General features: G+C 45.2%; 1 protein-coding gene across 10 annotated transcripts in view; it reads right to left on the reverse strand.

Annotated features, from left to right (window-relative positions):
• The window catches only part of LOC121290130 (C-terminal-binding protein 2), a 321,857-nt gene that overhangs the window by 111,502 nt on the left and 197,375 nt on the right, over nt 1–12,980 (reverse strand). Inside the window, exon 1 of one of the 10 annotated variants that reach the window (XM_041210340.1) lies at nt 11,929–12,152. The exons of the other annotated variants lie outside the window; for them this stretch is intronic. Within the exon in view, the coding sequence (XP_041066274.1) occupies nt 11,929–11,998 (70 nt within the window). The 5' untranslated portion in view covers nt 11,999–12,152. Of the gene's footprint in view, nt 1–11,928; nt 12,153–12,980 lie in introns of those variants that run through there. 10 annotated transcript variants of the gene reach the window in all.

A 12,980-nucleotide genomic window follows, 5' to 3' on the forward strand; every position in this document is an offset into this window, starting at 1 on the left:
CTATTCATCAAGGGAGGGCTGCAGTTCTGAAAGCAATACTCAGCTGTTCCAGTTAAGAGTCCTAGGGCCAGATTATTTAATTTATTGTTATTCAGAATGCTATTCAGCAAAACTGAAAAATATTTAATTTTGCCTGTATGACAACATTTTGCACTTGGGCACTTTTGAAGGAATATAGTCAGTGGGTAGGGACAGTAACTCAAGTCCACTCGAGTTCTCAATATTGCTGACTGCCCCCAACGATCCCCCCAGCCACCCCACCCCACTCCCACAATGTAATATTTTCTGACCATTCCAACTGTTTTAAGAGCAACAACAGAAATGAAACAGCAAAGCGCGAGCTACACCGTTGCTTATATTCTAATGTTCTTCCCTTCTCTCCAAAGACGCCAATTCTTGTTAAACGTTGGCCATGATGAGCTGCAGCAGCCTTCTATTAAGGTTGAAGAAGTGTCATATGGCCTCGAAACGTTAACTCTGTCTTTCTCTCCACAGATGCTGCCAGGCTTGCTGAGTTTTTCCAGCATTTTCTGTTTTTGTTTCAGCTATCCAGCATCCACAGTACTTTGCCTTTACCTTCCATTAAGGTTTTATCATGCCGACAAGAACAGTTTTCCTCAATGAATTAATATTGTTTAGCTTTAAATTTTAATTTAATTATGGCAGTGTAAACACAAGCCTTATGAATCAGGAGGGTTCAAGGTTCAATCCTAAAGCCATGTGGCGTTTAGTTCACCCTTCATCCTCCACAAACTCCAAACAGTCCAAATGGCAGTCAGCTATTTTGTGTTACACTGCATCCCATGTGCAACCAGTGCTTGCCATGCTGACTACACAGGCTCCCAATTCCCAATGCAATAAACTTAAAAGCCTCCTCCTCAAATCTTCAAATCCCTGCGTAGTCCTATCCTGCACCATCTCTGCAACATCTTCCAGTCTCATGTTCTATCCTCAATCCCTGGCCCTTTGTGCATCTCCCTGCCCTTTCCACTTGCCCCAGCCATTGATGGCAGGGTCTTCAGCCCAAGTCTCTGGACTCTTAGACTAAAAGGCTTGAGCTCTCCTCCTTTCTCACCACCTTCAGAAACCTTCTCAAAAAAACATAATCTTGACTCAGCTTTTGGTTGCCTCTCTTATTTTCTTCCACCCACAGCTCAGCATTTCTTCTCTTTGTCTCCTGCAACCCATAGAACACATAAAGGCATTTTTTACATTAAAGGTACTATATAAATGCAAGTTGCTGTTGTTGAGACAATAGTAGGCCTGCTACAGTTAGTTAGGGAGGGGGAGAAGAAAACACCTGGGGTTTCCTCTCCTGTCTTCTATCCAATGACTGGCATCCGTCCATTTGCGAGAGATGATGGGAATGCAGCCTCAGAACTTTAGTGAGGTCAGGTGAGATCATCTGTTGCATTTCTTTTGATAGCTCAACAAGCTGATTTTGGAAAGGCAAAGTCTTCCACAAGTGCCACATCTGAAGTTGTCCCTTGCCGGTATGCAGGATCATCTCTGCTGATGTTTTGTTTGCAGGGCTGACATCTGTTTTGGGACTTCTGATACCTCATGCCATGGTGGTGGTGAATTCCTGCCCACAGCTGGTGCTGCAATTTGCATTGGTCATTAGCTGGAGTTTCCCACTTGTGTTTGATGTTGAGGGCTTTCATGTCCTTGATAGCATCCTTGAATCAGAGCTTTGGACGCCTTACTGATCTCTTGGCTTGGGCTACCTCCCTGTACAGCATCTCCTTGGGAATACCATCTACTAACATGTGCCCAAGACAGCAAAACCTTCTTTGCTTGACTAGTGCTAGTTTAATTGGCATTTTTCCCCTAGAAAGGAATGCTTCATTAGTAACTTTACCTTTCCATGTGATGCCAAGGATGTGTCGTACTCACCAGAGATAGTAATTATTGAGCCTTTTTTCTTGATAGGTTTAAGTTGTCCAGGGTTTGCTGCCATACAGCTGAAGATAAAGGTCTTGTAGGTAAGCACCTTGGTCCTGCAGGTTGCTGTGTTGTTTTCCATACCAATTTTGTTAGTCGGCCAAAGTTGGCAGCTGCCTTTCCAATGCGTGTGTGGAGCTTTTGGTTAAGAGACAGATTGTCTGTCACTGTAGATTCAAGGTAGCAGAATTTGCTGATTGCTTCCAGTGGTGTTTTGCTGAGTCTGGTCAGAGGCAGAGGCACAACATCCTGTCCCATAACAAACGTTTTCTTGACGCGGATGGTGAGGGAGAATGTCACACATAATTTTAACATGTCAACTTTTACTTCCCGTGATCAAATATATTAGTATGTGAATATATGTATTTCTCACCCTCAAAATGACTGAGTTAATTTTAAATAACCCCGCGGCAAGCCTTTGTATTTGAAAAGGAAAAGGTTTGTTTATTTTCCCACACCCTTTTCCCTGGAGGTTAATAAAAGAATGCATCTCACTCACGCTCTCTCACACACAGCAAATTAGTTACAGATGAAGATAAAAACAATAATTATAAAGATGGAATTTAACTCAGTCTCTTATAGGGCAGGCCCCTTGTTTCATAATCACATTGTTACGTTGTCTGAACACTTTGAAATTGCAGAGATGTCTCAGCAGCTCTGATGGCTCCTGAAGTTGATCTGCCAGAAGCTGGTTTCTCAGGTAGGCTTGAAGACTGGAACAGGGTAAAGGAGAGGGGATCCTGGTTCCTCTTTTAAGGTACTGCAGTGTGGCACTTTAATTGCCTAGGTGATTACAGCAGTCCGATGGCTTTTCGTGCAGGATCTCTCTCTAATGATATTTAGTCTCTCTGAAGATGTCTCTCTCTAAAGTTAATTTGAATTTTTGTTAACATGGTAGCAGGGAGCAAAGATGGCTGCTGTATCATGTGACCTCATCAGTATCGAATCATGAGCCAAATAAGGTATTGTGACAATCCCATTAGGCAGTTGGATTCATCTCCTGCCTGTGGTTTCAGTACACTGAAACCTTTTATTTCTTGAACAGGCAAATTCACATTTTAACAATGAAAGTGTCAGTGAAGTTTTGTTTATTTCCTGGTCTGACAAACATTAGTCAAAATCAGAAAAGGTGTCTTTGTCCTCTTTGAGGGATAAGGTATTTTTTCAGAAGCCATCTTGATTTTCAGTCTTTTAAAGCGTAGTTCTAAAAATTATATTCTTCTTATACGAGTCACAATATTTTCACGTCAGCACAATAAGCATGACACAGGCATAGAACAGATGATGCACAAGCTTTTGGGGCGAGTCTTCCATCTGAGCAACTAGTGCAGCATTATCAGCGTACAGAAGTTCTCTGATCAAGACAGGCGCGCTTTTATCTGGGCTTTCAGACTTGATAGGTGACCAGTGACCATTGCCAAAAACAATGTCCATGTGTGAACATCAATATGAGCCAGGGTAGGATTGCCTCTGCTTCTATGGCCCTTTATGGTTGAATAGTCCATTAGCATTCAGTGTCCAGGAAAAATGGCCACTATTGTGTGTAATGAAGGGCTACTGGCATCAGTCAAAGCAGACCCCAGCAAGAGTGTGTCAATCCATTAAGGAGGATGGAAAAAAATGTTTATGCACAACAGATACAAAACACCCAAAACTAATTCAATAAGCATAAACCATATGTCTTGTGTTAATAAAGCTGTAATTCTTGCAACAAAACCCTCTTTTTATTACTAGCACTACATGCAGTTGCTACAACAGTACATATTGTTACATGGGATTCTTCAAACAGTCTATTTTACAAAGTGCACTGGTGGAATACTGGTTAAATTATTCTACTAGACTTGAACTTCAACGTTTATTGTGATATAACAAGTAACAGAAACATTCTGCCCAGTAAATAAAAAATTACTGGCGCAAATGTGACTGCATTGTTAGATAGCCCCAAGTGAGGTTTCATACTTGCACTTTCTTTCAAATGTAGCCCACAATCCGATGTATATCACTGAAATCTCTAATTACTGCAATCTTTATACACTGTGCACATGGGCATACACCAAATAGCAGGAGTACTCGTGAAAAATAGCTTTTAAAACATGGTAGAGGATGTCATTGGAAAATATGCAAAACATTAGAAGTATAGATGTCAGTGAGAGATTGTGGGAATCTCTCTGGCCAAAAGAAATCAGCGGAGACTAGAAGGATCTGAGCAGCTTCAAATGACACCTGACCTATATAAATGAATGCTTAGAGGAAGCAATATGCAGATGAGTTAAGGATATCTGGCAAAGCGCGCATAGGAGCGGGAAGTATACTCGCACACGTTGGGAATCTGTTCCACATATTTTTTTCGAGGTGAGTGGGGAAATAAGTCAGCACATTCATGGCAAATGCAGCAGACATGTCTATATACATTCCTCATCAATACAGAATGTAAGTACACATTGTGGATAATAAGAGCATAGATGCTTTTTGCCTACTGAATAAATGGGCTAGGATCTCAGTTAAAACAGCAGACAGAAAATTTTGTGGGAATGCTTAATGTGCACAGCATAACTTCAAGGCCTTAATGTTAAAATGGCAGGAGTAATTGCTTGAGTGGGACAATTTAGCAGTGCTTACCTATTACAGATTTATTCAACACTACAAACATGGCAAATCTGTTATGTTAGTGATAAAGTCACAGGTCACAAGTACAAATGTGGGCCACATGCTTGTCTGATAAAGAGTCCCATTCTGTGGCCAGTGCTTTCGCTCAATGACTGCAGCTCCACAATTTTAAATAAGTGATTTGAAACATTGGATGGTCTGTAGATTAGATATTCTACTGGATAACTGGCATATCTCACTGAACGTGAGAAGGGCATTCTCTAATTGCAGCTTCCAGTGCAGAAACCTCAGAGGCAATATACGATACATAATCAGAAGCTATACATGTCACTTCAATACAATATCTTTAACCTATAAACCTCATTTCTGTACCTTTCATTAAGAATATATCTGTTGACCAAACAGCTCAAACCAAGGCCATTTTTAAGCACAGAAGTTAGAAAATCTGTCAATGCCCATGTGGTCACAGCTTGTTAAATTTGAACTTTACTTAAACACAAAGATTCCCTATTAATTCTAAAGGCAATTTCTTTGTTGAGTGCTACCATTTGTTTGTATCATGGCACAAACCTGATTGGAGAAGTTTAAACATGGACTTTAGGAAATATGGGCATGCATTTGGGAGGGATAACATTTTGAATGTCTTTTAGGGAGGAACGGGGAAAGAGTGGAGATGAGATGGCAGTTTGTAAGACCAAAGGGATCATGGTGGGATTTTTAAGGAAGGGATGATGATGACAGGTTTAAAAGAAACGGGAGGGGTGGGGCAGTACTGAGTCGAGGATAACATTTACAATGTCATCCAGCATGGGGGCTAGAAAGGGAAATTGGGGGCCGTCAGCAATTTAATGGGAATGAGGTCAAGAGAACTGGAGGTGGATCTCATGGAGAAGATGAGCTCAGAAAGAGCATGAGGGGAGGTGGTAGAGAATGTATCGAAACACACAGGATCAGGGCCAGGGCAGTGACAGCCCGAGATGCAATTTGACTTGATGGGCAAGGGAAAGGAGCAGAGCCAGCTAAACAGATGGTCCCAATCTTAGCGATAAGCAAATCCATGAGCTCCTTGCACTTGCTGTTTTTCTCAGGAGAGAGGTGAGAGTCATTTAAGGAGATGGACATGGAGAAAAAGAAGACAAGCGTTTTCTTTATTCATGTTTCCAAGGTTAAGAGAATTAACTTCTTACAATACCTTTACATTACATTCCTACTTGCCAGTCTGTTCCACACTTGTACATATACTCTCCTCCAAAATTATAAAAATCAGAGCTTATAAGTAAATGGGCTTTCAGCAGAACCAGTCTAGTAAGAAATATGGTGGTGATCTTTAAAGGGCTGAGTAAACAATGGTTAGTAATGTGAAATGTGTTTCAGCAAAGCTCAGAAACACTGGCTTTTTAGTGGTCTAGTTAAGACAGGTAACATGAATGGTTCTGGCAGGCAGTGGTTATCACAGCTTCTTCCCACGTGGAGCAAACCCTCATCCCCCAGCGGCGCTGATCACAACACTGATTAACCATAGGAAGAAACCAAAGAACTCTAGCTTTGTTCTTAAGAGGCAACTGCTTAACATTCAGTACTTTCCTTTCTGAATATATATTCTGAGACACCTATCAGGAATCATGGGAAAGGAAGTTACAGTACAAGAATTTTGGCGGCTTTGCTTAATAATTAACACATGGGGCAGAATTTTGACCTCGTCAAGCAGGCTCGGTGGGGGCAATCGGGAAGCCAGCCGCTGCCCATCATCGGGGCCAGACCGCGATTTCACACTGGCGGGCCAATTAAGATCCGCCCAGCATGAAACGTGGCTCGTCACTGGCCGGGAAGGGCTGTGTGGGGTGGGGGGGCCTGTCAGCCGCCAGGTACAATGGTGGCCCAGTGGCCTTTTTAAAAATGGCCCAGGAAGCCCCAGAAAGGCTGCCAGGGAAGGACGTCCGTCTGCCATCGTAGAGATGGACTCAAGTGCAGCAGCAAATGCCAGGCGGGAGGGCATGTCGGTTGAGCAGACGGCCCCCACCCCGTTTTCCCGACGAGTGTCTCGCTGCCCTCCTGGAGCAGGTGGTGCCAGAAGGGGCACCCAAAGTTGGGAGGAGGAGGCTACTGTGCCTCACAAGGAGGGCATGGGAAGTGGTGGCAGCCCAGTTGAGCAGCCACGACATGGTGCAGTGCAAGAAGAGTATCAATGACCTGCTGTGCTCAGGAAGGGTGAGTACCGTGTTGGCACTGGTCAGTGTGGTAAATTGTTTTGGGTTGGGCGTCATGGAAAAGGAAGGCGTGAAGCTCAGGAGTGTTAGAGTCTAAGTGCCAACTGTCAATCACACCACCGCTGGCCAAGGGACTGAGCCCTGGCTGCTTTGACTGAGTGCATTGTGACTCGAGGTCCATGACTCAGATGTGCCCTGCAAGGTGCTCCTCAGCTGGGGTTGGCTAATGGTGCTGCAGGTACAGAGTGAACAAATCAACGTTCCTCTGTCCTTTCAGGAGAAGACATCCCATAACAATACTGTGAGGTTGCGGACTGGCGCAGGAACTCCACTCCTCCTCTTCCTCTCCCAATATGAGCGGGAGGCCTTGGAGCTCGAGAGGCACCATGCACCTCAGTCAAGCGGCCGCGGTGAGGCTTAGGTATCAGACAAAAGTAAGATTGTAGGGCAATGAGGTGAGAATTTCACCTTCTGCAACCATTCTAGTGTAGTCTCTTCACTGATGTGAACCTCGAACCTGGAGTCCCTATTGATCACTGAAAGACAAGGGCACAATGATGCAGATCTCCACTGTCTCACCAGGGTGCCTGGCATGCGCAGTAACATTGTGATGACTTTAACTAACGACATCTCCTTCTTCTCCCTTTTAGATTCACCAAACAGACATTCGTCCTCTGGACCCTGAAGCATCACCCCTGACCCCGGAGGACCATGGTACTCCCCAAGCACCTGTGTCACGCCCGCTCTCTGAACCAGGCACCAGCGCAGATATCAACACTTTGGTGGGCATTATTTCGGCGGCTAGTATCTCGGTGCACATTGGTGAGGGCACTTCACACTTGCTTGAGGTATAGGCAGAGGCAGAGAGTACCCAGGGTGCCGGCAGGCAGAGGACTGCTGATAATCAGGACGATGCTCAGTCGAAGGCAGATGATAAGCCTCTGGAGTTGTCCATCAGGCAGCAGATGATGAATGTCCAGTGAGATGTGTGGGAGGATCTGGTGGAGATCCAGGAGGATATGCATGCCATGGTCTCTGTTGTGGAGGGATCCATGCGCTGCCTGAGCATTGCGTTGGCCCTCATGGCTGAGCACAATACCTTCTCCATGGAGACTGTGGTGACTCTCCTGGAGAGGCTGCACCAGGGACAGAATCCTGGGTTCCTGGGGTTGCGCTCGGACCTGCAAACCCTCACACAGGCACTAACCTCAGCTGGTTGGTGTCCGTGTGAGAGATGGATGGAGCACCCAGTATCCCAGCTAGGTGCCCGTCTATCAATGATGAGCAGGGAGGTCCACAGTGACCTCAGGTTGGCGCATGAGCTGCCTGTCAATTCTATGGGCTCCTCTCAGGGGGCTCTGGATGACGGCAGTAACTCCTCCGCCCCTCTGTCAGTGACCGTCGTATCTGCTCAGGCTGCAGTGACTGGGGAGATGTCAGCCGTGGCACTGGCTCTCCCTCCCAGGCTGGGCCAGCACAAGCTCCACTCGCCACAGGACAGCCACCAAGGTCATCAAGGCCAACATGACAGCAGAGTCAGCAGGCTGTCTCCAATGCCGGTGCCAGCGAGGGGCGAGCACCTAGACCTAGCACCCTTAAATGTAAGTTTAAAGCACCTTGGGCACAAGATGGACTGGTCACAGGTGAATTTTTTGTTCCCCCGTTTTGCTTTTCTTTTTTAACGGTGTGACTATCAACACCAGATATTGTTCCGTTCAATACTATGTGAGTTCCAACATTAAATTACATTTGCTTTTGTGTTATTGGCCTGAGTATGCTTCATTTATTTTGTAGGTGCAGGGCAGGCTCAAAGCTTTATTGCACAGGCACTGAGTATCTTGGGGGCCAAGGAAAGGGTCATTTATGCGATCCAGGATGGAGTCGGCAGCCCTGGCATGAGGTGGGAGTTCTTATTTGGCAGCCTAGCTGAAGGAGAGTTAGATCAAGGTGTTCCTGCCTCCCTGGAGGTTACCGAGGTCTGCCTCCACACCTTCAGTATTCTCAACGTGCTCCTCTTCTGTCTCACCACTGGGCTCATCCTCTGTGGCCTGTGCAGCTGTGTCAAGATCCTCTTCCTCCAGTGGGTCCTGATAGTGGAGAGTGCAGCATGCAACCACTATCAGTGTCACCTACTCTGGGTGGTATTGCACTGCGCCCCATGAACGGTCCAGACATCGGAAGCGCACCCTGAGAACACCTATAATTCTCCCTACCACCGCCCTTGTGGAGGCATGGCTCCTTTTGTACCGTTGCTGTGCCTCTGTTCTTGGGTGGCAGAGAGACATCATGAGCCACCTTTTCAGCTTGACACCCAGCAACCATCCATCCAGTCGGGCTGGAGCACTGTAAAGCCTCGGCAACTGGGAGTGTCGAAGGATGTAAGCATCAAGGGAGCTGCCAGGGTACCCTGCACAGACTTAAAGAATATGCATCCTGTGGTGCACACACCATCTGCACATTCATGGAGTGGAATTCCTTCCTGTTGACAAAGGCACCGGGCTCACCCGCTGGCGCCTTGATGGCCACGTGTGCAGTCGATTGCACCCTGGATGCAGGGGAACCCTACAATCGCTGCAAAGCCTCTGGCTCACTCAGGCTGGCTGATCTTGTCCATAAGGAAATGAAGGAAAGTCAAGACCCGCCTGAGAGAGCTTGTGTCACAAGCTTCACACAACTGTGTACAGATGATTGGGAGACTCCGCACAGGTCCCCCACTGAGCCCTGGAAAGAGCTAGTGGCATAGAAGTTGAGGGCCACTGTGACCTTCAGCGCAACTGGCATGGGGTGCCCACCCACACAGTCGGAGCTGATCTCAGACCTGATCACCTGACAAATGGAGGTCACATTCTCCCTTGAGAGGTGGAGCCTTCTTCGGCATTGCACCTCGGACATACTGATGTAGCTGCATCGCTGCCTGTAAACCCTGGCAGCATAGTGGCATCTTCTGAGGCCCCTAACACCCTGGAAAACCTGCTGGCCCTGAGCTCCTTGTGCCTGTGCCTCTCCTCCCAAAGGTCCCTCCCATGGAAGCTGCACTGGGACTCGTGGCCTCTTCTCACTTTTGCCCCTCTCTTCCTCCTCAGAGGATGTGCCTCCAGCAGAGGCCACAATCCCCATTACCAGGATAGGGGAATGCTAACGGATACCTGGAAGGATCCACACGGTCCGAATCCTAAGGGGGCCTGGAAGACACCAATGAGTCCAAAAATGAAGCCTGGAAATGCTAACAATGAAGCCCCGATATAAGGATAAGCTGACAAGTATCAATAAGCCAGCAGCAGCAAGTTATCTCCAAAACTCCTCACTACTCACATTGAAATGCTGCTGACCCTTCTTATCCCGCCCGTGGATAAGGTTTGGAAAATTGTGGCCTGCCCGTTTTATCTGTGCGAAGAGCGAAAAATTGAACAGGCAACGTTAAATCACCGTCAACTGGGTTACCAAGGGACTCAATTGGCCTAATTAATGGCAGGCGGGGCTCTGGCTTCTGCGCACACTCGCAGAGCGGAATATCGTGCGCCATTTTACGCTCATTCGGGTCGAGAGCGCACCTTCCCGCTCAGCAAAAAATTCTGCTCATGTTTTCACAAAGGATAATATAATGAGACACCCTTCGCTTTTATCTGTCTCTTACTTACAGCACAGGAGTGAGTCTTTGGTTTAGTGGTAGCACCTTGGAGTGAGAAGAGGCAGAGTTCAAACCCCACTGAATACTAGCCTGGGGAGCAAAGCCTGAAGCTCCAGCTCTACCATCCAGGGTGATATACATGTTTGGTAGTCTTGGCAACCCCCCCACCCCTTCCCACCTCCTCCCCATATTATGGGGTTTGTGGGAGCCCATAAAAACCTCTCACCTTGTAAGACTAACCAACTTATTGGCTGGTGTATAACTGGTTATGGCTATACGAGGAATGATCACGTCTCACCAGGTCAGACTAGTAATAAGGTTGCAAATCCTTTCACTATTTCATACTATTTTCCAAAGTGAAACAGTGAAGATATGAAAACAGACAAACATTCTTCATTCTAGACACCTAAACAATTAACAGGTAATTAAAAGGTATTGCCGCACTAACATAATTCTGGAGGGTGTTATGGTCATTCATTAAGTATTTGGTAATGAGTACTAGGAAATAGTAAGTACTGTAATGCCCAGATAAAAAAGATGTTATTGCTATTATTACCAATCTAAAGTTCTCGAGTACTGTTTTCCCCTCAAGTTTGCAATATTCTGGCAGCAATCTTGTGGATTTCAGTTCCTCTGCTTGCTGGTTTTAAAATTGTTAGGCTTCAATGCTTCTTCTTATGAACTTCTCAGTGGGCTAGTGTTGAGCTAATGAGTCCAATGCACAAACGAGCAAATAGACACAGTGAAGATTTCAGGTTGACAATCGCCTCAGCCTGCTTTTCGCCTAAAAGCTATGACTCATATTGAGAAAAACCTTAAAGGCGCTAGCAGCTCTCTAATACTTGTCCCACTTGGCTATTCTTAATTTTTTGAGCCCCAATAAGTCATATTAGTCAGCTATTTGACAATTATTGTTTAGGCTCACAGACAAGCAGCAGCCACTTGAAGAGGTACCAGAGAGAGCTGTCTGTGCCAGTAGAATTGTGTTGTAACATGAACCACCACCATCAGGAGAGGAAAGAAGAAACTTTGGGAAACTTGGGAGGGCACGGGGAAGCAAAGATATTCTAAAATACAGTAACAATTACTGAAAATCTGCAAAACTATATAAGATACACTAGTTAGGTGAGCTATAAACTGTTCCATAAGGCTGATCCATTGCTTATGTACAACTAAGTAATACAATACTGCATTTTTTTTAAAAATTCCATTGGTAAATAACATAGGTTATTCATCATGCATAACTAACCAGTTGACCCAGAAGGGAGTGTCTAAAGACAAACTGTTCTGGTTTGGCATTACAACGTGGAAAATCCATTTATATTTGCTCTGCTTGTACAGCATTTTGATTTGGAAACTGCAGACAGCTTTCTAGTTTCTTGTAGATTAACATTTGCCGGCGGAAATCTATCCTAAAACTTAGGCAATAATCCCTTCCTCCCATATGATTCAGTGCTATTGAATAATGCTTACATTACAAGCTTTGTAATAATATATACAGACTTGCCAGAGAAGTACCAAATTAAGGGATTCCTTACCTACCAGGTCTCAAATAGCGTTCTTTATTGCGCATCCGTTCAAATAATGTCTCCTGGTAGCCTCGTTTAACCATACATTCCTCACTGTTGCTACTCGTACCAAAGTCTGGGCTAGCACATGTGCAGTTTAATCTCCAAGTGGAAAACTCATCTGTCACCTTGGCAGCAAGTAATATTCAGTAACGCACAACTGTTTGGATTTACTGAGCAGAAAGCCAATGTTATGATTTGCACACCCCCAGCTAAAAATAATGTTCCACACGCTCCAATGCTGAAGATGCTTGTTGCTCAGCCTTCCGTCCTAATCTGTAGCAAGTCAATGCTATCAAGCCGTAATATTTGGTTTGTCTTCTCCCCTATTAAATATCAAGCTTCTCAAGTTTCACAGTTTCAGTTGTGGTTCAGCTAAATGATGACTTTAGCTGGGGAATATGTTGTGCATGCTGCCTCAGTGCATTTACTGCTGCAGTTCATAAAGTAGCTGAAGCTACAGTATTGACTCTATTTTCACTGTGATACAAACGGAGAGCCGCATTTTCACTCACCACTCAGATCGCCACGAAAAAGAGAATCCAGGACTCTGTATTTAATTGCACATACAGAGACAGCACACTGCTCTCTGATTTCCAATTAAATTTTAAACAACTGGAATGAAATAATACGATATTTTTCAGCCATTAAAATGTGAACGTGCCACAACTGGAAGGCACATTCACATTTTAATGGCTGAAAAATCTGTATTATTTCTTACTTTAAAGAACTAGCTTACCAACGTTCCTGGTAGCTCAATAGGTAAGCATTCTGCCTGGTGTGGGATTGAGATATATAACCAAGGAAGGTCAATCACTGGCCAGTGCTGAATTAGCTGGAGAGATGAAGAAGGAACTACAGCATTTGGTTAATGATCTAGAAGCAAGATACCAGGTTCCTGTTCCTAAGCGGTATTTGGTTACCTTACTGGAAACTTTTCTGTTGTGTATGCTTTGTGAAGGCAGAATCAGGTTGTGATGTCACCCAACAGTTAAATCTGATGCCAACACCCACTGCCTTGGCATA

Source organism: Carcharodon carcharias, chromosome 17, assembly GCF_017639515.1.
Source record: "Carcharodon carcharias isolate sCarCar2 chromosome 17, sCarCar2.pri, whole genome shotgun sequence".
NCBI classification, from domain to species: Eukaryota; Metazoa; Chordata; class Chondrichthyes; order Lamniformes; family Lamnidae; genus Carcharodon; species Carcharodon carcharias.